Source organism: Micropterus salmoides, unplaced genomic scaffold (genome assembly GCF_014851395.1).
Source record: "Micropterus salmoides isolate LMB-PRFRI ecotype aquatic unplaced genomic scaffold, ASM1485139v1 Ms_hic_scaffold_19, whole genome shotgun sequence".
NCBI lineage: Eukaryota > Metazoa > Chordata > Actinopteri > Centrarchiformes > Centrarchidae > Micropterus > Micropterus salmoides.
This window is the reverse complement of record NW_024041039.1, coordinates 2,982,779-3,006,485: the sequence shown is the minus strand read 5'-3', so window position 1 is coordinate 3,006,485 and position 23,707 is coordinate 2,982,779. Positions and strand designations below refer to the sequence as shown.

At 42.5% G+C, this 23,707-nt stretch overlaps 1 protein-coding gene across 1 annotated transcript in view; it reads left to right on the top strand.

The window, feature by feature from the left end:
• Positions 1-23,707, top strand: part of LOC119910789 (nesprin-2-like) — a 157,418-nt gene that overhangs the window by 103,134 nt on the left and 30,577 nt on the right. The window contains exons 81-110 of the mRNA XM_038729597.1: positions 503-631; positions 1,025-1,140; positions 1,661-1,772; positions 1,971-2,105; positions 2,778-2,936; positions 3,693-3,887; positions 4,137-4,268; positions 4,821-4,937; positions 5,066-5,266; positions 5,373-5,546; positions 6,127-6,258; positions 6,951-7,144; positions 7,471-7,609; positions 7,962-8,207; positions 9,402-9,554; positions 9,660-9,836; positions 10,079-10,234; positions 10,361-10,504; positions 11,536-11,706; positions 11,794-11,930; positions 12,015-12,219; positions 13,147-13,329; positions 13,832-13,939; positions 14,555-14,709; positions 15,719-15,866; positions 15,960-16,054; positions 17,924-18,155; positions 18,932-19,126; positions 20,867-20,992; positions 22,492-22,647. Of these exons, the coding sequence (XP_038585525.1) occupies positions 503-631; positions 1,025-1,140; positions 1,661-1,772; positions 1,971-2,105; positions 2,778-2,936; positions 3,693-3,887; positions 4,137-4,268; positions 4,821-4,937; positions 5,066-5,266; positions 5,373-5,546; positions 6,127-6,258; positions 6,951-7,144; positions 7,471-7,609; positions 7,962-8,207; positions 9,402-9,554; positions 9,660-9,836; positions 10,079-10,234; positions 10,361-10,504; positions 11,536-11,706; positions 11,794-11,930; positions 12,015-12,219; positions 13,147-13,329; positions 13,832-13,939; positions 14,555-14,709; positions 15,719-15,866; positions 15,960-16,054; positions 17,924-18,155; positions 18,932-19,126; positions 20,867-20,992; positions 22,492-22,647 (4,722 nt within the window). The remainder of the gene's footprint in view (positions 1-502; positions 632-1,024; positions 1,141-1,660; positions 1,773-1,970; positions 2,106-2,777; positions 2,937-3,692; positions 3,888-4,136; positions 4,269-4,820; positions 4,938-5,065; positions 5,267-5,372; positions 5,547-6,126; positions 6,259-6,950; positions 7,145-7,470; positions 7,610-7,961; positions 8,208-9,401; positions 9,555-9,659; positions 9,837-10,078; positions 10,235-10,360; positions 10,505-11,535; positions 11,707-11,793; positions 11,931-12,014; positions 12,220-13,146; positions 13,330-13,831; positions 13,940-14,554; positions 14,710-15,718; positions 15,867-15,959; positions 16,055-17,923; positions 18,156-18,931; positions 19,127-20,866; positions 20,993-22,491; positions 22,648-23,707) is intronic.

The window sequence follows — 23,707 nt, the reverse complement described above, 5'->3', positions numbered from 1 at the left end:
AGCAAAGTGCAAAATGAGCCTTTCAAGTCTGAGTGCTGAACTTTTTAACAGAGCTGAGACCAAGGCCTGTAGCTCTCTTTATTCTGTTTTATTGTTCTGGCTTTAATCAGAATGTCTTTGCTTTTAAGTTTCATGTCAAGTCAGGAGACTCAACTCTAGAGGTCATTTATGTGTCTTAAGAGTTAATTGCAATTTAACAGCTCCTGAAGGAAAAATACAATAAGGGAGTCAGTATTTACTTCAATCCACCAATGTGTCCCTGAGCAAGACACTTAACCCCTCGTTGCTCCAGAGGCGTGTGACCTCTGACATATATAGCAATTGGATAAAAGTCGCTTTGGATAAAAGCGTCAGCTAAATGAATACTCTACTTTATACACTGATGATGAAATAGATGATGATGAGAACCACTGCAATTAAGCTGTCGACCATAATTTTGATTATGACGATAAACCTTTTTGTTTTCCCTCACCGTGTTTCTTCTTCACCTCTTCCTCCTCAGAAGTCGGTACCTCAGCCAGGGCACTACCTGGAGTCTAAGTTGAAGTGCAGCAGCAGCAGCAACGTTCAGGAAATCTTCTCCTCACCGAGAAACAAACTGCTCAGACAGAGCAGCCTGCAACAGCAGAAGGTACTGGACCCAGTAGTGTTTATAACAGCCGATAAATTACAACTGGAAAAAACCCCTGAAAGACGACCTTCATCATGTTATGAGTGTTGTCGTTGCATACTTTGTCCACCAGAGGGATGCAATCAGCTGACATGATCAACTATGCTTTTGTTCAAATTCCTATTTATAACGATAAAAACTGTTTCTTTTCAAACTGCATCATGCCAAGTTCTCTACACACAACACATGTTAGGGATAATCTTTGTTTATGTTTTGTGTTTGTAAAAAGAAGTAAAGAGAGAATATCTGCCGATACGTCGAAATATCCTTAAATATCAAATTTGGTATCCGTGTTATAAACCCCGGATGGGTCGGGTTCTGCTGTACATTGAACTGTTGTTGGTTGCTGGGCAGGAGCTGGAGCAGGAGCTGACTGAACAGAGAGGACTGACTCAGGCCATCTCCAGGCAGGGCAGCAGAGCTCGACTCCACAGCCAGGAAGCAGAGGACCACAGCCAGCTGTCACCATGGTAACACGCTGTCTCATCTGGTGTTTTATTACATATATTTTATATTTAAATGTATTACAGAGTGCGCGGCACATATTTTGTGTTTTATTTATTTTTTATTTGTCTCTTCTTTCCAGTTTTACTTCCCCAAAAAGACAATACTTTTTTTTCTACAAGTCGTTTTGACCTCTTATTAAGGCCGTAAAAAACACATTTAATAATCTTGTTAAAGAGTGTCAGTATCTTTCACACAACAGGATAGAATAAAACTCAAAATATAAGTAAATATAAGATAAAAATGTATTGACATGGAAGACACCGTGTTTTAATTATTTATCTTCTAACTTCATAAATTGTTTAAATTGATTTATCCAGTCAATGCAATTAGATTTTAAATTCATGGACCAGTTCTTAGAGAGAAATAGACATAAGATTTAAACAGATACTTCCAGCCTACCATGAATCAGAGGCCACAGGGAAAAAAGAAAGAGAAGAGAAAGGAAGATGAAGTGTTAATTTTCAGCTTCTTCTCTCCCTGCAGGTCGCCTCCTGTTGAGGCTGATGTGGAGGAGCACTCTGCTCAGAAGAAGTGGGATCGCCTTCACAGTCGGCTGCTGGCTCTGGAGGAGAGCTGGCTGCTTCCTCCTCCTGAAGTAAGGCCTTCAAAGTGAGAGTTGGAGTGCTTGATTATCACTTTTCAAAATACAAAAAAAAAAAGAAATGGAAAATGGGGGGTTCTCGCCACGCTTGATTATCACCTTCTTTGAGCAGAAGGCACTTCGATGCCTCGTTGGTGTTACGGGGACTCCTGCGGGGTTTGATAAGAGTCGTGTGCGTCTCTCTCTCTGAAGGTGTCAGACTCATCTAGGAGGCGTAGTGATGGAACAGTGGGACGCATGATTGACACGCAAACCCTGAAAGAGCTCCAAACCCACATCACCCACCTGAGGGAGCTGGGACACACAGCGACAGAGCATCTCAATCAGGTGCGGACTCATTGTCGTGGCGGTTTATCCGAGGATATGTATGTTTTGTGGCCTCTGAACAGTTGCTGGTTTCATATCCTGCCGGTCAGGAGCCCTTAAGGGGCCAGGAGATGAATGTGAGGGGCTACAGGTGATTTAGCAGTAAATGAGTGAACGAATGAGAAAAGAAACTAGAATCAGCATCAGATACCACTCTGACAACAAGAGAGGAGAAGAGTTGTGCCACAGGTATTAAGTTAAACAGTCTCGTCTTTGTAGATCGAGTTTCACACCACATTTCTTCTTCACTTGTTTGAAATCCGATTCAAATGAAAGTGAGCTGGAAATGAAATGAATGAAAGAGTGCTCGGATGGAATCCCTGGCATGTTGTTTCTTTCATCGCTCGCCGCAGGAAACACATTTTAACATCCCACTTTACAAAAAGAAGAGCAGGAAACAATGAACACGAAAGACAGCCGATGAGATAGTGACGCGCGACTGATGAAGAGGTGTCGCGCTTCCTCAAGCGACACAGCAGATGTCAGCCTCCTCCTCTTCTTCCTGATTCATGTTGTTTTGTGCTGATCTGACAAAAGTGTCAACATTTCCATCTGACTCCAACACTTCCATAGTATAAATTTGTCCCTGAAATGTCACTGTTTATTAATAGTTACTTACCTCTCCGACCTCAGGCCCCCGCTGTGGACGGCTCCCATCAGACGCTGGACGAGGGTTTGTTTCATGTGCTGTATGGAGCGTCCCTGTGCCTGTCCGCCATCAACAACCTGCTGCACTCTCCTGCTGGGACGCCACATGAAGAAGACGCACAGCAGAGGCTGCTGCAGCTGCAGGTGAGACCCACCACAAACAAACACTCAGCAGGTTCACTCATCCGGGCTATAATAAAGGTCGAAACACAGATAACACATTCAAATTCATTAAATTAAAATACAAATCAAATTGTTTCTTTGTTGTTGACTGAAATATCAACAAGTACTTGATGCGTTGGCACATTTGGTACAGACAGGATGAATTGAGAGAACTTGATTGATTTATCTGATCTTTAACGTTTCATCTAAAACCTTCATCTGGTCAAAATTAGAATTTGTGTGATACTAAATTCTTGCAAACAGAAAAAATTAGCCTAAGCCGGCGAAGTCAGTGAACTCTTTTAAATCCCTTCTTAAAACAAACTTTTCTTCTTTCGTTTGATGTGTTTTATTGTCCTTGCTCTTGTGAAAGTACTTTGTAACACTGTTTTTAAAAGTGCTCTATAAATAAAGATTATATCATGTTATATATTATACTTTATGTTTAAGGCTAATTAGAAAATGTTGACATGCTATCATGCTACACCACGCTGGTTAACATGCAAGTTAACATTTAGCTCAGTACAGCCTCACAGAGGCTGTAGAGTTTAAATTTCTGACATTTTATAAACTAAACAATTAATCAATTAACTGGGAAAAAAAAGCTGAACCAAAGGAGAAACGCTCTTTGCAAAAGATCTCCTGAAAGACATGTGAAGGACCAAAACTATCCCTGCACTCCATCAGCCTACTTATTATGATGCAAAGTAACTAGCACCTCCTTGGATTCCCTTTCAGAGTCTGTCGGCACAGCTGACTACCCTTGGCAGTGAACTGGCGTCGCAGGGGTCAAAGGTCAGCCGTGTCCTGGGGTCAGAGTGTGGTCAGCAGGGTGTAGACTCTCTGTGTAGACTCCTTCCCGTGGTCCAGGCTGCACTGAGCAGCAGAGAGAAGCAGCTCAGAGACCTGCAGGAGGAGACTGCAGAGCAACAGGTCAGATATCAGCTCTTATTAACAGGAACACAGTGATCTGCCCTGGAATATTTATATACTTAATCTGATTTTTTATCTCAACTGTATTAGTGTTTCTGATCTGTGGGAGTTGTCCTGCAGGTTTTTTTATTGTTGCATCATCACTTACACAGTAACTCACATATTTATAACAAGTGTTATTTCTTCAATGAAGCCTTAAAAAAAAGTCTTCCTGTTTACTCACAATAAAACCCTTGTTGTTTACTGCAGAACCGGTGTTGTCTGTTTAAGCAACAGACACAACTAAACGAGTTGCATGCAGCCTTCACTTCTAACCAGGCGACTGTTCACCAAATAATTAATGAATTCAATGGAACCCTGGACCTTAACAAGCAACTACAGGTACTGTTTCCAAAGAGATGTTTAACTTCAACAAGCTACTGAGGATCTGAGTGAACTGCTGCTGATCGATTAGAGCCCTAGATGGGTTTTAGGTTTCAGCCTATGTTATTAATACTCAATACAAAGATGACACAAATATAAAAAAAAGTCGAACCTATTAAACTCAAACCTATTACCTAAAAGGTCAAAGGTGGTCTATCAAGTGACTTTTTACTTTAAGTCTAGAGATTGCATTTGCTAGAGTGCTTCTTGCCTTGAGTAAGAAAATGTTTGATGAATATAAGCTGTCAAAACTAAAATACTACTGTTATTATTATTATGTACTCCATCTACCGTTGCTTATTATCTTTGTGTCATTCACATAACTGACCAGTATACAGTTGGGTAGTGAGGACGTAACTCATTCAGAAGACCTTGTGTGATGTTGCCATGGTGAGATGTAAATAACTAAACAACTTGAAGAATAGCCAGAAAAACAAATGTGTTAGACGAGCGGTGAGTTCGAGACATAAAGTTTCTATTCGTCACAGTGGACATGTGTTTATTTTCCAGGCTGTGGTTCAGATGCAGGAGTGTCTCCAGCAGCAGGTGGAGCAGGTGAGCTCCCTGCTGGATGAGGCTGAACACCACCTGCCTGCCTCTCTCATCCACCAGGCTACTCAGCTGCAGGTACGTTAGCTGGTACATGTCTAAGACATTTGGGAAGCTTAGTCCCTTAAGATGATACTGAATAGGTGATCATTCAGTTGCCACAAGCATATTTAAATCTGGAAACTGTCTGTGCCTTCTATGTGCAGGGTGAGCTGGACAGCGCTCTGGGTGGTGTTCGCTCCCGCTGTGAGGAGCTGAAGAGCAGCGTGGAGCTGCAGCAGCAATGTGAGCGGCTGGTCCACAGCCTGGAGGAGCTGCTCGCTCTGGGCTCTGAGCGCCTCATACAGCAGCCTGACACAGAGCTCCACAACAGAGCTCAGCTCCAGCAGCAGCACAGCAGTCACATGGTCAGTGTGTGGGAAACAGAGAACGTACAGGTCAGAGTGCTCTGGTATCCAAAAATAAAAGCGTAAACATCTAATCTTTAACATTACGTGCCTTTTCTGTTATCAGAAGTTCTTCCAGTTCCTGGGCCACCATTTCAGGATCCTGCAGGACCTGACCCAGAGGGTCCCAGAGAGCGCCCTCCAGGGGTGGCAGGGTGCAGGGATGGACCTGCAGGATGAGGTGGCCCGACTGCAGCAGCACGGACTGGAGAAGGGGACCAGGATGCGGGAAACATTGCAGGTAGTGCATAAAATAATAAATCGATGCAGTTGCAGATGTACAAGAGTCAAGTTTGGGGAGACGTTAGAAAGAGGATCTGTATTTCTCCTCAAAAACAAAACCCACAAGGAACCTGAGAGTATTCAAATGTCGTAAATTTATCTGATTTAATCCTTCTTGTCTAACCTCCACACATATGTCCCCAATACGTTAATTTAAAAATATATAATTTGCAAATGTTAGCGTGCTAACACAATCATAAAGTAAATATTATACCTGCTAAACATCAGCACCTAGCTTAAAGCAGTGCTGCATGGTGCTGCAGAGCTGTTAGTTTTGTTACTGTAACATTTGGAACTAGAAGGTGTCTAAGAAAATATAATGGATGCAGTGCATGGAGGTAGAATAATACAGTATCAGAGTGTCAGAAATGCTACTTCTGGATCATCAAAAGCAAACAAAAATCTGTTCCCCAAAGTTTTTCCAAATGAATTTGGTACCTTTTAAGTATATTTTGCTAACGCATTAATAACATCACAGAGTGGATTTTACGAAACAGCGGCATCTCTTCTGACTGTCATCGTTTCTCCATCTGTCTCAGATCTGGTCGCAGTGGGAGGAGGACAGCTCCTGGGCAGACTCCCTGCTGAGAGACATTGAGACTTCATTTCCCAAGATGCACGAGGGGGGTGATTTTGAAGATCAGATATCAGACAAGCTCTCTTTCTACCAGGTAATTTTTACTAATACACATGTTCTGTCCGACCGTTGGGGGATAATACTGATTTACCAACAGGCCGGGGGACAGAGCGCATTTTGCAATGTTCCATTCTGCTCATTTGGAGACTTTCGGGCGCGCTCTCCATGCTGTACTTTGTGCATGGCACTCAAAACCTAATTGGCTCAATTAAATTCAAGCGTATGGGTTGTTTTCTTTAGGAGCACATGATGTTCCTTGGCGTTGATGTGAGTTATTAGCCAAGCGGAGACCTCCAGCTAGAATTCATATTCCCCGTTTCTCTACTGAGGGATTGAAAATGGGTTTCTTATTCATCTGAAATGGATTGTGAAGAAGGGGGCACTGAGGAGTGGCGCCTTTAAGACATCTCAGACTGTGTGCAGATTAAGCAAACAAGATAAACGCTCTAATTATAATCAGTACAGTGGAAGTGGATGCTTTTCAGATCCTGGAAGATGGATTTTTAGACAGAACCAGGCTAATATTCAAAGTTCATAGCAGGCCGAGTCTGACATGTCACAAAATGGCCGAGTTTAGAGTTTGGACGGGACGTTTTGGAGGGTTATTGTGATTTTAGGTTAAGTAAAATTATATTGGTGTGAGGATCTTAGACGTCTGTGTCCCTGTGTGAAGTTATGTGGAGCTTTTGTGGAAGAAAGCGTTACAAAGTTTTGTCCTCCTGGCAGGAGCTGTGCAGCGTTCTGGAGGGGAGCAAGGCGCGGTGGAGTCGGATGCTGGAGGCGGGGCTCTGGCTGCAAAGATTTGGCTGTAAGGGAGTGGGTGTGTCCACCAGAGAGCTGGATGCACGCTGGAGAGCCCTGCACAAGAAGGCGGAGCACCAACGCACCAGCGTAGACACGAACAAGAAGCTGAGGAGCAGGTGAGAGATGAGAAAGAGAAAAAAAAGAACACTTTCCCAACTTGTCCTAAGTTTTGTCTATTTTAAACGTGACAGGCTGATATTTGAGTTATACTTTTTATTTTCATTGAAAAGTTTAAATGAAATTCTTATTGACCCAGTATTGACTGGGTAAAATGTTCCTTCCTTTAATCATGTTTTTATTAAGTGATGTGGGTTACAGTGTGATCAAAACAATACTAAAACAGTCAAATAAAATTGTTTTTCATATAAAATCTAATAAAAAGCATCAGACAAGAATCTTGAAGTCTAAAAATACAATAAAAATATTTTCTACAAATAAACAGGTTTCTACGTGACTCCGCTGCGTTGGCCGACTGGATGGGCGGGGCCAGAGAGCTGATTGACAAATGGAGTCAGCTCTCCGTCTCAGCAAATGAGGAGATGGATGTTGAACAGAGGCGTGACCACTACCTCCAGTTTGTGGTGAGTAGAAATAACAAACTCCCCCGAGAAAATAAATAATTTGTTTTATACAAAGTTTCCTTTATAAGTAACCAAATCAGAAGGTTAATTTAGCATTTTTTAATAAATAACATCAGCTTCAAGTAATTCGTCTCTCATATTGTAATGATAAAAACCTTGTTGGCCTTCAGATTACTAAAGTCTGTCCACATAGAACTGACTAGAATTAGAGCGTCTAGACTAGTGTGTAGTCAGGACCTCATGCACACTTCACGTTTAGAAAAAGCTGAATGTCAGATACTTTGGCAGCATGTCAGTAGATTTCTGATCAACGACCCCACAGACAGAATAAAACAAAACTGTTGTATTTTAGGCTTTGACCAAAGAGTTGGAGACCAAATCTGGACTGAAGGCGGCTGTAATTGGTGCTGGAACCCGGCTGGTGCAGCTGAGGGAAGCAGATGGAGACTCTGATAGAAATCTAGAGGACAAGAAAACTTCACCATCTCAGACTTCAGACCCAGATCTCTGCTCCGTCCACTCCCAGCTCAGGCAGATAGAGCTGGACTGGTCCAGTCTGTTGGCCGGCGTTCCTGTCGTCCAACAAGCTCTGCATAAGGTGAGCATGTAGTTTGTTTCAGAGGTCTTACTTAGTTATTTAAATTTCTTAATTAAAAAATTGATGGTGTTTGTGCTTTTCTGTCCTCTCTTTACCTTTTCTGAATATTATTTTAGCCGTGCTAGAGGCGTGGCTCCAGGGATGGCAGTTTGTTGGTCATCCCCTGACTTTATAGCGCCATCATGAGGCTTGGTTTTGTGGCCAAAATAACAAAAGCAATGTGGGGATTCGTCCTAATGTGTTTCTGAATGCCAAACCCTTATCCTAAATTAGCTTCTCCATGCCCACATGCACAGTACAGAGCAATTTGGTGTTTCAGAAACCACACAGCCGCCGTCCTGTCACCAATTACTTTTAAACATCCCCACTGTGCAGCACACTGCCATCCTGAGGACTCTTCTCGCCTTTATTGGTGTGAAACCATTCTCCCAGTCATCTATCTGTCTGTCTACATCTCTCTTTCTTCTTTTCTATACTCACCTCCCTGTTCCAATCTTCTCCCGCCATGCTCTCCTCTTCTTCTGCCTTTTTATCCCATGTTCCCAGCCTCCTCTCCTCGGAGCTCTCTTCCCACTCTCACCTCCTCTTCCTGCTGTCTTTATTATTTTCTCTGCCTCTTTTTCCTCCTCCTGACCTCAGTTTTTGGCTACTCTTCTTTTTCATAGTCTATTCCTTTCCCTCCATCTACTTTTTCACCCTCTCACTCACCTCCTTTTAAAGTTTAGGTTATGTTCACATTTAGATTTAAAGCTTATTTCAGACACTTTCTTTCACAAATAATGACACAAAAGATTTTACTAAAATACACATAACCAGTACATGTTAGAGAGAAATATCTGAAGCTTTAACCAATATGCTGAACACTAACACAGTGAGCAGGAGCAGACATAACAAACACACCTCAGAGATTACATGATTAACATTTTAAAATTACTCCTGAAGCTTACAGGCTGCCGGCAGAGACACTGTCAGACTTCCAACAGGGGCAGCAGCATTCTGGATTACCTGAAACTCCTACTGGCATTTTTTTACAAAAAGTTCTTATTTTAAATGTCTTGAAGGCTGAAACACTCAATGGAATAAAGCAGAGTCATCAGTTGTGTTTGTGGGAGTAAGTTTGTACATTTTTGACAATGTCAGCAAAGACTGACGTCACCTCCTCCTCCTCCTCCTCCTCCTCCTCCTCCTCCTCAGCGATGGATGGAGACATTGACCCAGCAAGAGGCGCTGCTGGAGCTGCAGGCCTGGCTGGGAGCTGCTGAGACCCAGCTGGAGGAGCATCGCAGCAGAATCAACCAACCCTCCTCCACCAACACTGATCTGCGTCAGCTCCTGAAATACAGCAAGGTAGAAACGGACTGCCAAAAAATGTTCTGCTTCTCAGCTCCTGGAAAAAGTTTGTCCTTATCTGGTTGACTAATTCTCTCTCTCCATCCGTGACATCTTTCTCAGGAGTGTCAGGCAGAGATGTCGGCCCATCAGGTCACACTGGACTACGTGAACCAGCCGTTAGAGACGTGCAGTACTGAGGAGGGCCAGAGGAGGCGCTATGAACACAACCAGTTTTCAGAGGAGCAGGGTCGTCTCCGCCATCAGTGGCTCAGTTTGCAGGAAACCCTCAACTGTCAGGTCAGGAAGCAAACATCAATCTTTACTTATTAGCCTATTGGTTCCTTAAAAACACATACATACCAACATCAGATAATACAGTTTTCACTTGATTTGGATCTTCCCTTCATTTTTATTTTGTTTACTATTAAATATTTCTTTTCACTACACTCAACAAAACTGACGATGGCAACATATTCCGAGAAGTTCTTGACCCTCAGAAGAAATATGTCTGACCTGCTGTTGTTGTTTGTGGTGTTCAGATCCAGGAGGTGGAGCAGCAGCTCAGGAGCAGAGTGGAGCGGGAGGCCCGACTACAGCAGGTCAACAGCTGGATCACAGATCAGAACCTCTGGATCGACTCAGCTCAGACACCCGGCAGCCAGACAGAGCTCCAGAGGAGCCTCAGTACCTGCCAGGTAGGAGGTCACATCTGTATTCTGACATCTGTACTAAAATGTAGTCCTAAAGAGTCCGCGTGGGGTCGTGAAGCTCGTTCAGTATAAACTGTAACGGTTTTAATCTCCTTGTTTTGTGTGTGTCAGGATCTTGAGGAGAAGATCAGGCAGAAGTCTGCAGCTCTTCAGGAGATGAGAGACAAACTTGATGGTGGAGGAGAAAACAGAAGCTGTGATTTCATCTCTCAGACAAATAAATCCATCCAGGCCTGTGCAGCGCTCACACAACAGGTGAATGTGAAATGTTATATTATATATAATATATAGATATTGGCTGTTATCTTGCCCAGTGAGCAACATCCTTTTGATGGACTGGAAGAAAAGTATACATAGCAACAAAAAAGAAAAGTGTTTATTCATACTCATACTTTACAAAACTGTAGGGTTTTAGTTTTGAATTCAGCATAACCCCCATGAGGAAAAGTGTGAGGTCTTGTCTGCCATTAACAATGTTTCCGTCTAATTGTCATGCAAATTTTAAGCAGACTTTTGAAATGTCCCAAAAAAGTAAAGTAAATGCTAAAATATCTTTCCATCAGCTGGTTTGGAGCGAATAAACCAGGCTACAGCAAGCGTAGTTACGTCAGCAGTTGACGTTACACGTGGCTGTAATAAATAAGACACTGAAACAAAACCAGCCGCATGGACCTGAGGGCCATAGTTCTTAAAAATATGGAAAGGGGTCCACAGGAATGGGTTTCAAACGGGCAAACTGCTACCAGCCATGTCTGCGCATGTAATGGGAATAACAGGTGTTGTGCACCTCGCGGGTGGTTACACTCATTTTGCTGAGAAAAGAGGTGGATGCAAATCTCGGCAGGTAGCCTCTGCCGAATTACGCATCCGCCTCTTAAGGTCCTTTTCAGACACTTTGCTGTGCACATTGATCAAACGCAGCTATCGCCACATATTTTTGCTGAATCATAAGGAATGCTACTTCTATTAAGTGTAGCAGACGTGAGTTAACAAGTTCGCTACGTCAGAACTTATTCTGCAAAAGTGTTTCCCATTTAGCGCATTAACAGTTTTTCGACAAAGGCAAAAACCACCTCAAGCGAGCGTAAAAATCTATTTGCGAAGTTAAGGATTTTTTCCGTTTCCATCAACCTTTTCTGATGCGATGCTTCAAAATGTGCATAAAAAAACAGTGATGGAAACACGGCTATTGAGTGTAAAACTTTATGAGCTTTAACTCTCCTCCTTGTTGTTTGGTGTTCCTTTTTTCTCCCTGTTGTGGGATCACGCTGTCCGTTCTTTAACAGAATGAATCAGTAAAACAGAGGCTGATTCAGGTCCAGCAGCTGTGGGATTGTGCGGAGAAGCGACTGAATCAGATGAGGATGAAAACAGTGAGAACATCTCAGACTCTTGATGATCTCAGCAGCTCTCAGCTGTCCGTGCAGGCACACAGAGATCTCTGTGAAAAGCTGCAGGTAGGACCGGTTTCTGGTTCCAGTGCATGAGTCTTGTTTGGAGGCTGCACTTGTGATGGCTGACTGTGGTGTTTGTTGTGTTGGAAGCAGCTTCTTCATGAGGAGACAGGAGCTTCAGAGGCAGAGTGGGACCAACTGAGTCAAACCATCTGCTCCCTCAGAGACATCATCAGTCCTGCTGCTGCCGTCCTCCTCGCCGAGCAGCTGGACCGACAGAGAGAGAGGTGAGACAGACTTCATGCGGCCATACACATACACAACGCACAGTCACACTCTTCATTTAATCAACCATCCCCCCCGTCCTCCAGTTGGACTGTGCTGTCCAGGGTGTTGGACCAGCTGCTCCAGAGGAGTCGGGGTGTCCTGCAGATCTGGGAGGTCTACTCCCAGCATGCTGCGTCTTTCTCCCAGCGGCTGCGGGCGCTGCAGAGTGACGTCAAGTCAGCGCTGAGCGAAGCACCTAGTGATGATAACACTGTGGAGCAGGTCGCTGTTGGGATGCACGACGTTCAGGTGAGGAAATAAACGAGACTGAAAAATCTTCCACTCCAATTTCTTTTTATGACTTTTAACAATTTCAGGTCACATTTCCATGTTTTTGACAGTGAAGTGTTCCATTTTCTGAAACTTTTATGTTGCTGGTCGCTGTCATAAAGAACCCAAATCCTCTTTTCTAAATCTCTTCATAGAGCATTTGTTCAAGTAGAAGATTTCATTCTTTGTTTCCACAAGCAAGAAGCTGTGGAAGAGGCAAAATCATTGTTGCCGAAAAGCCAAACACGTCCATAGAGTTTGTTTGCCACTTTCCATCCGTCCTTCTCCTCCTGCTGAGATTTCTGACGGAAACAGTTTGACAAAAATATCTTAAACCAGGATCCTCTTACTAGCTTTAGCTTCTGGAGCTTTCAGCTGCATCTCACAGCAGGTTTGCTAAGTGCACCTGATGACAACTGAGCGAACTGTCCCCTGGGGAAGACGGTAAGATGTGGTTGAAAGACCAGAACAGAGCTAGTAACCAAGGTTTTACAAAGATAATTTGTTTTTCTTTCAGCAGTGATTTAAGTTGTATTTATTCGGTGCAAAGTTACTTTTAAAACCCTGATCCCATATAAAAGAAGTTACCTTGCCTTGTTGCTGGTTTGTTTCTGCTTTCAGAGCAGAGCTTTGGGTTTGAATTCCATTTCAATTTCATTCTGATGAGCAGTTTTTATGCTCACTTACTTCCCCATGGCTGACAGATTGGCTCTATTTTTTTAAATATTGCATTAGTTCTATTGCTTCGGGTGGCAAAGAGTACATAAATAAATAAATAAAGAGACCTTCCAGTTGCAGAACAGTCTCCCTAGTGTCTACACGCTACACAAACTCTCCACTTCTCTTAATTCTTCACCTAAATCTGTATCACTGTATCACTGTTGGACTCATCCACCTCTGCTCCAGGGTCTCCTGGAGAGGACAGCCACTTTGCAGTCAGACCTGGAGGGGGTGCTGGAGGCTGCCAAGGACTTGATTGGCCACCTGGAACCTTCAGCTGCAAGTCTGGTCCAATCAGAGAGCCGGATGTTGTCACGTGGTGTCCGGCAGCTCAGCCAGACCCTGACAGGGAAGCTGTGTCAACTGCAGGTACGACTTCATGAATGAACAATTCTGTGTGGGATTTAGCAAAGTCAGACTGACCTTCCAGCTTCCAGGGTGAACTGCACGCAGAGATACTTGAAGCAATGCAGTATTTGACTTGAGGACAATGTTTGACGTGAGCTGCCAGGTAAACAGGCTCAGCTGCTGCACCCATTTTATGGTTATGTGACTTTTTGATGTCTTCAAACCTAAATTTAAGGATTTTACTGTAACATGCTGCTGTTTGATTTGCTCTTTAACCATTTTTATAAATGATATTTTATTGCTTAGCCAAAAGGATTTTATTTACATTATTATTGTTTTATTGTTTGTGTAAAGTGTAAAGTTAAATAAAAGATTTGTAATTGTTTTTTATGCTCATATTCTGTAATACATGGATGTTTCCAGAGTACTGCATTTGTTTTCCAACCTAAGTGCACTAAGTGTCACAGTGACCTATAAATTAAGACGCAGATGGCCCTGTGCCATGTGTCATGTTTGCGTGTAGGAGGAGCTCGAGCGGCTGCAGGAGTTTGAAAGCGTCCTGCTGTCACTGGAGAGGAAGCTGGAGCTTTGGCAGGAGCGTCTGCAGAATGTGGCTCTGACCGCAGACCAGGTGAGACGGCATGAATGGAGTTTATGAATTACTGAAGGTTGATTACAGTGTCTTCAAAAATTGTCAAACCAACTCGCCACAAAGTCCATTTTGTAGCTATTATGGAGCTTTTGATGGTATCACACGATCCTCCACAGGTGATGGAGTTTGTTCAATTGTAGTTGCAATTGCAGTCATTTGAATTTTAACATTTTATTAAGCACTTATTTTATGGTAAAAGTAGAACTTGAAAAGTTTGAAGGCTTCAGAATAGCTACAAAACTGACCTTGTGGTGAGAACTGCTGTTTCGAAGAGCAAGGCTGAACTTTTAACAGACATAAAGACATATTGAATGGAAATTTTTATTTGCAGAATAAATGTTAAGTTTGGTATTAATGGAAGTGGAACAACCATTAATACGGGTTTTGTCTCCATCTGAGAGGAGATGTTACAGAACAATGAGTTGAGAAATTAAAAAGAGCTGGAAAAAGCATCGGACTAAGTAGAGACAGAAGAGCAAAGAGCACCCGTGCAGCATGTAGTGCTTGATTCCTCAGCCGTGAGGATCATCATACGTGCAGTAGCCCAGACTGTTGTGATCCCTTGTGATCTGAGATGCCACCATATGTTTCCAGTCTGGCCTCCTAGAGCTCAGTGGCCTGTCTGCTGACCTGGATGTGCTGAATGAGCTGAGCTGCAGCCTGACGCTGGGCGACGCTGCAGCACGCCGCCTGCAACGCCTCAACCGCTGCTGGGCCGACGCCTGTGCCAGATCTGAGGAGGCCTGCAGGTTAGATCTGAGACCTGAACATGAACACGTGAACTATTGGAGTGAGGACTGAATGTAACAAAATAAAAAAAATAAAAATGGTAATACACACAGAACCTATTTGTTTCCAGCTGTCTACAGTAAAAGTGCTGTTAAACTGCATTAATACTGTGGATTGAAGATTATTTTCATTATAGATCAATTTATTGATTAATTTACCTAATTGTAAAACAGGCCAAAACCCCAAAAATATTCATCACGTAAAAAAGAGAAAAACTGTTCTGTTGAGCATTTTTGCTTTTCTGTCAATCATCTAACTGTGACAATTGATGACAGATATAGTTCTAGCTTCTTAAATATGATTTTTCTGGTTTCCTTCGCTTTCTAGGATTATATATTGAGTATGTTTGGACTGTTGGTCGGATAAAAACAGACATCTGAAGACATCACTGGAAATCTGTGACATTTTCTAACATTTTAAAGACCAAAGAATGAATTGATTAATCTATAAAAACAATTGAAAGATGAATGAAAAATGAAAATAATATAATCAGCTCTAGCTGTTATGCTCAAATTTCTTTAAAAAAAAAAACATGTTGATTGGCCAGAAATACTGTAAAAAAATCAGGAGACAAAACAATTTTACCCCAAACATCCGTTTATTTTTATTTAAATGCTATTACTTGCACCAGTTGGAGACAGGGATATTGATCACTGACAGTGGTTTCACAATAACTTCCCCCGGTGCTAACTGTGAATTCTTACCCTCTGGTCCATTTTATAACAAAACATTTCCAGTAACCCAGGACTGAATAAATCCTTGTTCAAAGACTAAAAAAGTGTGACAATTCACAAGACTGAAGGTTTGATTCAACCTTTAAGGCCAGTTTTTCTACCCCAAAAGTCAATTCAGGTAGAAATTTGTGGGGATAAGGAGGAATGGGGATAAAAAACGTTTATAGGTGTCCTACAGGGCATAGTGCAGATTTGTGTAATTCTCTAATATGTGTGTTTTTGTTTGGGTGTGCAGTGAGCTGCAGACGGCGGCACTGAGGCGACAGAGCTTTGAGCAGAAGTGTGAGAGCTGGATGTCGTTCCTGCAGAGGATGGAGGACAGTCTGGCCGTAGACGTGGCCGGCTCTTACGTTGGCCTCAGACAGCAGCTCTGCACACACAAGGTATCGTACACGATTAACGGACTCACTGACAGACTTAACAAAAAACACTACAAACGCACAGAGATGTAGACCTAAAATCTCCTGGTGTTTCAGCGCTTTCAGGCAGAGCTGTCCATTGGTCACCAGATCCTTCATTCAGTCGTCACTGAAGCTCTTCATCTGCTGCAGAAAGGCGAGGTGGAGGACAGGTAGGAAGATGAAACTATAAAGGAGCTCCTTTTTGGTAAAATAAAGAGGGTGAAGCAGACAAAGCTTTTGGCAGGTGAAACATTAAAACGCCACTAGAAATGTTAGACCTTCCTTGTTTTTTGTCAAGCTAGTAACGTTGATGGTTGGCATGTCGGCCCAATACTTGAATGAAATATTTTCAACTCTCCACAGGGGAGTTTTGTACAGGTTTTCATGGTCTCCATCGCTGAACAAAAGACCAAAACACCTGTCAGCCTCAGCTGTACTGTAGAAGTGCTTACATGCTAATATGCTAAAACGTCAGTCTGTGACACTAAGTGCCTGTCCACACAGAGGGGTCACTCAGGAGAAGTGGACACACCGGTATGTGGCTCAAAGTGTTCGGGCGGTGCTAGCACTGTCACACACACTCAACTTTTTGTGAGTGAAAAAGTTGAAATCAGTTCAGCTTTAAAGAGGAAACGGTGTCGAGGTGCAATGGGAAGCCAAAATGTGACAGGGGATCCAGGGAGAACTTTACACATCACCCTTTTTGCATTGGTTCAGGCCTAAGGCTCAGAGCATGTTCAATGCGCCTAACATGCAGTCTACTTACATCTGAAGGACAGAAGACACTCGTTTGAGGACCAGCAGGTGCACATTTTAGACAGAGAAGATGGATGGTTTGAAAGAGGTGTCAAGGAAGCATCTACACCAGGGTTGAGAAGCCGTCATTGAACAGGGGAGGGGGTCTACGCCACCACTTATCCCCCACTTACAATGCTGTCCTTTCATCACTTCCCAGGAAACTCAACAAACGTAACCTATTGGCCTCAGGTGAAGATACCAACGATGGTCGTTCAGTCTTGGCCACAGGTAGTCTTAACGACTGTAACGACTGTCGTCACAGCAACCAGGAACACTAACGAACCAGCGGTATCGATGACCCGGGATAACGACCCCACTGAGGTTAAATAGCTGAGTTTCCCTGCCAGTCAGTCAGAACTGAAGAAGTCCTTTGGATGAGGGACGAAACGTCTTCCAGTACCTTCAACCAAGTCCAGTTGCCCTTGACTTTAACCTTCGTTGGATAACTATGACCTGGATGACTGAGAATCTTCATAGACAACATGCTAAAAGTTACTAAATAAATCTCTAATGATTCATACTAATCAATTCTTAAATGCTAACTTCATACATTTACATTTATTCATTTAGCCGACGCTTTTATCCAAAGCGACTTACAATTGCTATACATGTCAGAGGTCGCACGCCTCTGGAGCAACGAGGGGTTAAGTGTCTTGCTCAGGGACACAATGGTGGATGTGTCACAGTGGGGGATTGAACCCGGGTCTTTCACACCAAAGGCATAATCTTATTCATTGCGCCATCGCCACCCCATTAACATGCTTACATTAGCTGTTAGCAAACTTAAAAGTTAGAATGCTTAAACTTACTGACTTGAAGCTCACTACATGCTAAATGTATCATGCAGCAGTTACAATACAATGCTAACGTTGTGACCCCTAAATGTTTATAGCCTTTTAATGCTAACACACTTTTTGTCATGCTCAGTCCAAAGAGCTCCTGTTTTTATTGTATTTCACTATTTTGTTTTGGTAAATTGTTTAAAATCTCACCTACTTAAATTAGAACCTGCATTATTCAGTAAAATAATTTCTCTGCTAGCTGGAAAAACGTTTTCAATGCTTTTCGTTTTTTTAAAGATAATTTGCATATTTTGACTCGCTCCGCTTTGTGACCCTGCTTCCACACATTTGACCTGTGACTCGGTATACAGGTTAGATTTGTGCCTTTGAGGAAATGATTTTAAATGGTAAATATCTAATCTTAAATGGACATTGAACTGTGTTATACTGTGTATCCAGGAGTGACTTCATCCTGAAGCTTGCCCAGCTCAGGGAACACTGGCAGGGGGCGGTGCAGCGGGCGGACCAGCGGCGCTCCCTGGTGGAGGGGCTGGTGAAGCACTGGCACCTGTACAGCCGCAGCCTGAGGAAGCTGCAGAGATTCCTGTCGGTCACTCAGACCCTCCTTCCCCCTGCTGGACCAGCCCACTGCAGCTTGCAACAGCTACGACGCTCCCTCCAGGACCTCCAGGTGAGACAAGACATCGACGGGAAAATTAGGAAATTAAATAGTTTTGTGAGGGAGTTAGTGGACAAGAAATAATTTATAATAAAGTCACTTTACAGGGACATAAAAACTGGTTTGGTGACGAACCTTCATCGGATTAGATTCCAGCCAGGCTGTGATGAAAAACATCTTTAACCGTCAAGGACAGAAAAATATTTGAAAGCACACAGAGTCCCAGTGCGAGATTACAGCATCTGGGCTTTAATAGCATGTTTGGAGTGGATGTATCTAACATGAGGAGATTTTTAAAATGTTGTCTCCGTCTTTCATACAATTTCTGTTTTTGAGTAGAAGTTTTCCATCTAAAACTGAACAACTGCAAGAACCACACGCTCTGTGCTTGACTGAAGGTGACTTTCCACCTCTGTCGCTAATTTTAACAACTACTTTGTGCACTTTTCAGACCTTAACAAACCCAGAAACAACCACACTTTCAGCACTGTAAAAGATCCCTGCAGAGAGCTGATGGTCTGTAAAATGGTTGTAAATTCCGATTTAAGACCAGTAATTACCACCACAGAGAGAAAACATCAGATTTAAGAAACGACTGCTGATTAGATTTACATCAACAGACAAAAGAGTTTCCTTTCTGATTCTTCATGTGCCTTTGATTACCATGAAAAGAGGAGATGAGATTTGAATTGACTGGAAACACAATAAACTGATAGCTGCTCCTCAATAAAAGGGACCAGTTTAAACCTTTTTAACAGTTTTTGTCCTTTCTCTATTCTGCTCCTCAGCACACAGAGCTGCTGTTCCAGAGGTATCAGTGCAGTTTCATCCACACTCTGGAAGTCGGTCGGCAGCTCTTTTCCATGGGGGACGAGGAAACCCAGACTCGGCTGCAGACGGATCTGGGAACCCTGCAGGAGGAGTGGGACAGCCTGCACAGCCTGCTGGGCCGGAGGATGGAACTCACCGAGGCTATCGTCAAGGTACTCGTGCACTCCCTGTCACGTTCTTGTTGCAGCAGCTAAAGTGATGCTTTCAGGAACATCTTGGACGTTTGTTTCACTGCAAGATAGTTCTGAGCTCATTCACCTGAATTTCCTGAAATGTTGGCTGAAGTTTGTTTCTAGGATGGCTTGGTTTTAACTGACCTTACTTCTTTACTTTCTGGACTCAAACACCAAGGTCCTGGTCGTGGACCTGGCTTGGAATGAAATTGAAATGCTCATGTTGTCAAGGCAGAAAAGAGGGTATCTAGTGCTGCCAGAAAAACACTCAAATATTCTCTGGTGCCATCTTCACAAATGTAAAGTTTTGCTGCTTTTCTCTGCTTCATGTCATTGAAAATAGAATATGGACTGTTTTGTTGTGCAATACAACCTATGTATAGACATATTGGCATTTCTTACTGTTACATTTACTATGTTTTATTGGCAAATGATTAATAGTTTAATTGGAAACATTTTCTATAATAATCAATAATAAAAATAATAGATCCATTACAACGCACTGTAATTGATGTTTTTCTTCTATGGAATGAAGATGTTTGAATTTTATTCCAACAGAATTACAAAACTTGCCTCCATAAGTCCTTAAGAAATTATAAAAATATTTATCTGTGGTTTTTGTCAGTTTGAGACAGTACCAGCTGAGCACACAGTGCAATTCAAAAACAAAAATCTGACAGTAACAAAAATGTACAGAATATCAACCAGTAAAGTGCAGAAAATCTGGTCTGTAACAACTGAGCTATTTATAGACCAAAGATTTAGTTTCCTTTTCTATGATGTTTTTGACAAAGTAGAAATGTAATCTTCTCCTCAAATATGACCCATATGCGTTTGGCCTGTGAGCTTTTCTCAAACCAGTAGGCTCCAGTCAATAAAATCAGGAGGGTCAGATTCCACTGGATATACACACTCAATATCTGTTGACCCACAGTGTCCAGCAGTGAGAGCGCTGCTCCGTTGGTCCCCTGACACAGTTTCATCAGCTTCTGTGGATCCTGTCCTATTTATTAGACACATTTTCAACAAAATTCAAAATAAAATAATCAGAAAAATAACGTTTTTGTTCCATCGTAGCCCACAGTTTCCAGATTGTCCTCCATGTTTTACATTCATACAGTGGACCCGCTAAATGTATGATGAAGCATACATGTTACAGAAAAGGCTCATTATAGCATAGTTGATTTATTTCTGTAGCCCAGTATCACAAATGTGCCTCAAGGGGCTTCTGTCCAACTTCTTAGACCCTCTATTCAGATGAGGAAAAACTCCCCAAAAGAAACGAGGAACATGGTAGAAGAAACCAGAGCATTAAAAAGAGGGAATAGGAAAGAAAATTAGTACAAAAACATCACAGCAGTCTTTTATAAATCTGCTGCTTTCAGTGTCTCCTCGCTGCCCTAAGTGAGCTGCAGGTAGACGCGATTCGCAAGTCTGATAGCAGAGTTAAGTTTTTGTTTTTCAACCTGGAGAGACACCTATCCTCTCTGACTGTAGATCTGAATCCTCCGTCCTCCATCTGTCGCCTCTGACCGTTTGTGTTTGCATGAGAACGGCCAAGTTAATCCAATCTGCTCTAATTAACGACAGCGGGCATGTTTAGGAAGTCACCGACTAAGGAGTGCGCTCTCTAAGCCACTCAACTATTTAAGAACCCATTGTATTCTATATCTGGATGATCAATGCGTTTCTAAAAAAAACTTTTTTATTGTGTCACAGAACTGGGACCGCTGCGAGGCCGGACTAGCAGACAGCATGCTGCAGCTGAAGGACATGAAAACCAGACTGAATCAGTCGATGCCGGAGTTTGACGACGAGCTGCAGCGTGCGGAGAAATTCACCAAGGTACAAACAGCTGGTCGCACAAATCAAAACACGCAATATATCACACCCACTGAGTTTATTATACAAAACATTCAGTGGAGATGCAGAGACACTCTGGAGGCAGCAGTAATCTCATTGGCTGAGTTAAACCTAAACCCAAAGTGGGTTTAGCCGAGACCTGACAATTCCATTTTTATATATTTTGACGAGAACTCCCTCTGTGCAGTCAGTTAGCGCTCAGACGAGGTAGTTCTTTGGCTTTGCTCAGTTAGAGAACCTCGGGAGGATGAGTTCTTCTAAAGCTGCTCTGATGGTTGTGTGATGTATTGAGTCAGAAATGTTTTTCCTTTAGTTGTAGGTTGGAATTCAGGAAGAATTTCCATATTTATAAATTTACTTTTTTGCCGAGAGTCAGATGAAAGGACCAATACCACTTTATTGTCTCCACACTTAATATGGAGACAGAGGCAGGAGACGGTTAGCTTAGCATTAAGACTGAAAAGGAAACAAAATCTACCACACTGCAAAAACTGAGCTCTCAAAAACAAGGGAAAAAAGCAATGAAATGGGGGAAATATTACTTAAAATAAGCAAAATTATCTGCCAACAGAACAAGAATATTTCACTTGTTACTTAAGGACAAAAAAACTTGAAACAAGTGAACTTCTTTAACATAAAAGCCGCCTGGTAAGAAGAAATATCTTGTCAGACAAAAAACAAGGATATTTTTTTCTTCAATTAAGATAATTAATCTTACTTAGATTTTAGTTTTTACAGTGCAGGAAGTCACTGCTGTTGGTTCCAGCACAAAACCGCATCTCTTCCCTTTTGCTTCTTTTTACACTTTCTGTCAGGTTAGCTGTTTACATCTATTTCCAGTGTCTAGCCTAAGCTATGCTAACCGTAGGTAGCTTCATATTAAACAGGCAGATTTTAAAGTGATATTTATCTTCTCGTCTCACTCTCAGCAAGAAAACTAAAAAATATTTCCCAAAATGTGGACATACATTATTACTCCACATTATATTACATGCTCATATTTATGTAACTTCCTTTTTATAGTATTAGCAGTCTGTGAAACTTCTACATGGTGCTAGTGTCCTGCAGGCGGAACAGTTGGATAAATGAGCTTGTGACATGGTGCAAGGGCAACAGGAAACAGTGGATGAACAAACAGACATGTAGCCTTCAGGCCGTTTGAGTTTGGAGGCCAGTTAGAGCTTCAGGAGAGCGAAGCCAAGTTTGAAACAACAGGTTTGACTCAACGTATCCTCTTTGACCCATCACAGCCTTTATTCCTCATACACACCGCCACCCCTCCCCCGGCCCGGCCTGCAGCCTATGGCCTTTAATCCTCTCTCTGGGCGGGGAGAAAGAGAGAGAAAAGAGTGACAGAGAGGGGGAGAGAAAGAGAAAGGGGCCGGGCAGAGAGAGACATTAGGGGGTAGCTGTGAGGGAGCGAGCTGTGGAGGGGGGTCCCTGACGGTTTCCTGTGACAGTCGATGTGTTATGGTATGCAGGAGAACGAGGACTCCCTGGAGGACTGGGCTGAGAGCCTGACTGAGCTGAGCACCATGAAGGCGGATCTGTCCCAGTACATCATCGCCGACGATGTCCTGCTGCTGCAGGAGCAGGTGGAGCACCTGCACTGTCAGTGGGAGGAACTCTGCCTCAAGGTTAGTCTGCCGGCTCTTGACTGGTTGTCCTCCAGTCACAGCCCTTTTACCTGATCAAATGAGCTACTACTGCTTTATTGCTGTTACTTTTTTAAACGCTTACATCAATAACTTTATTTCACTGGGCTCCTGACCTTTGGATTCCTTACTAGATTAGATTTAGTAGGTGATGCTGACTAGTGCACAGTTGTGAAAGTATTTTACTTTGTACGTCTGTGTGGTTTACCATTTTAAGTTGGCAAAACATGACAGTTCACCAAGTTCACAGGATAATTCATATTCAACCGAATATGAGTGATGAGTGTATTTGAAGTGATATGTGTTATCTGGCTTGAATCAAATGCAGTTATGTAACCCAGGAAAGTAGTTTCAAGATATCACTTGCAGAGATTCATATATAAATCATCTAAAGTGCACAGTGACGATGGTCAGCCGACTTGTTTTCTTTCTTGAGGACCCATCTTTCCTTTCCTTCAATATTCAGTATCTTTAAGTTTGGAAAAACTCCTCTTATTCCACGGTATCTGACACCATCATGAAGATGTTTTTCACCAGGCTGTTCCAGACTTCTGTTTTTTTATGGCTGCTCCATTCAATCAAATAGAAATATTCTAGTTGTCTCGTGCATCATTTTATACACATTTCCCCAAATTCGTCCTGGCATATTTGGTATCTGGAAACTTTGGGATCTACACTAAATCTTTTATAAAATTCTGTGACTTTGAACAATGTGTGGCTGCACAGCATGAGTTGGTATTGACTGTCCTGCTGGAAAGACCATTAGAAAAGAACATGTGTAATTTCGTTTATATTAAATCACAACGGGAAGTCATTTCAAGGTATCGCTGGCAAAGATCTGTTATGGCTAGAGTTCATATAAAGTGCACAGTGGTTGTCAAACTTTTCTTCTGTGGAGACCCATTTTTAAAATCTCTCCTACGTTCCTTAAAGTCCACCATAGATGTTGTTTGAAAATCAAGCTATAAGACAGCTGCTTGTGGAAAGTTCTTCATTTAAGAGCTAACATATGTAACCAGCTCAGCACAAACAGTCACTCAGT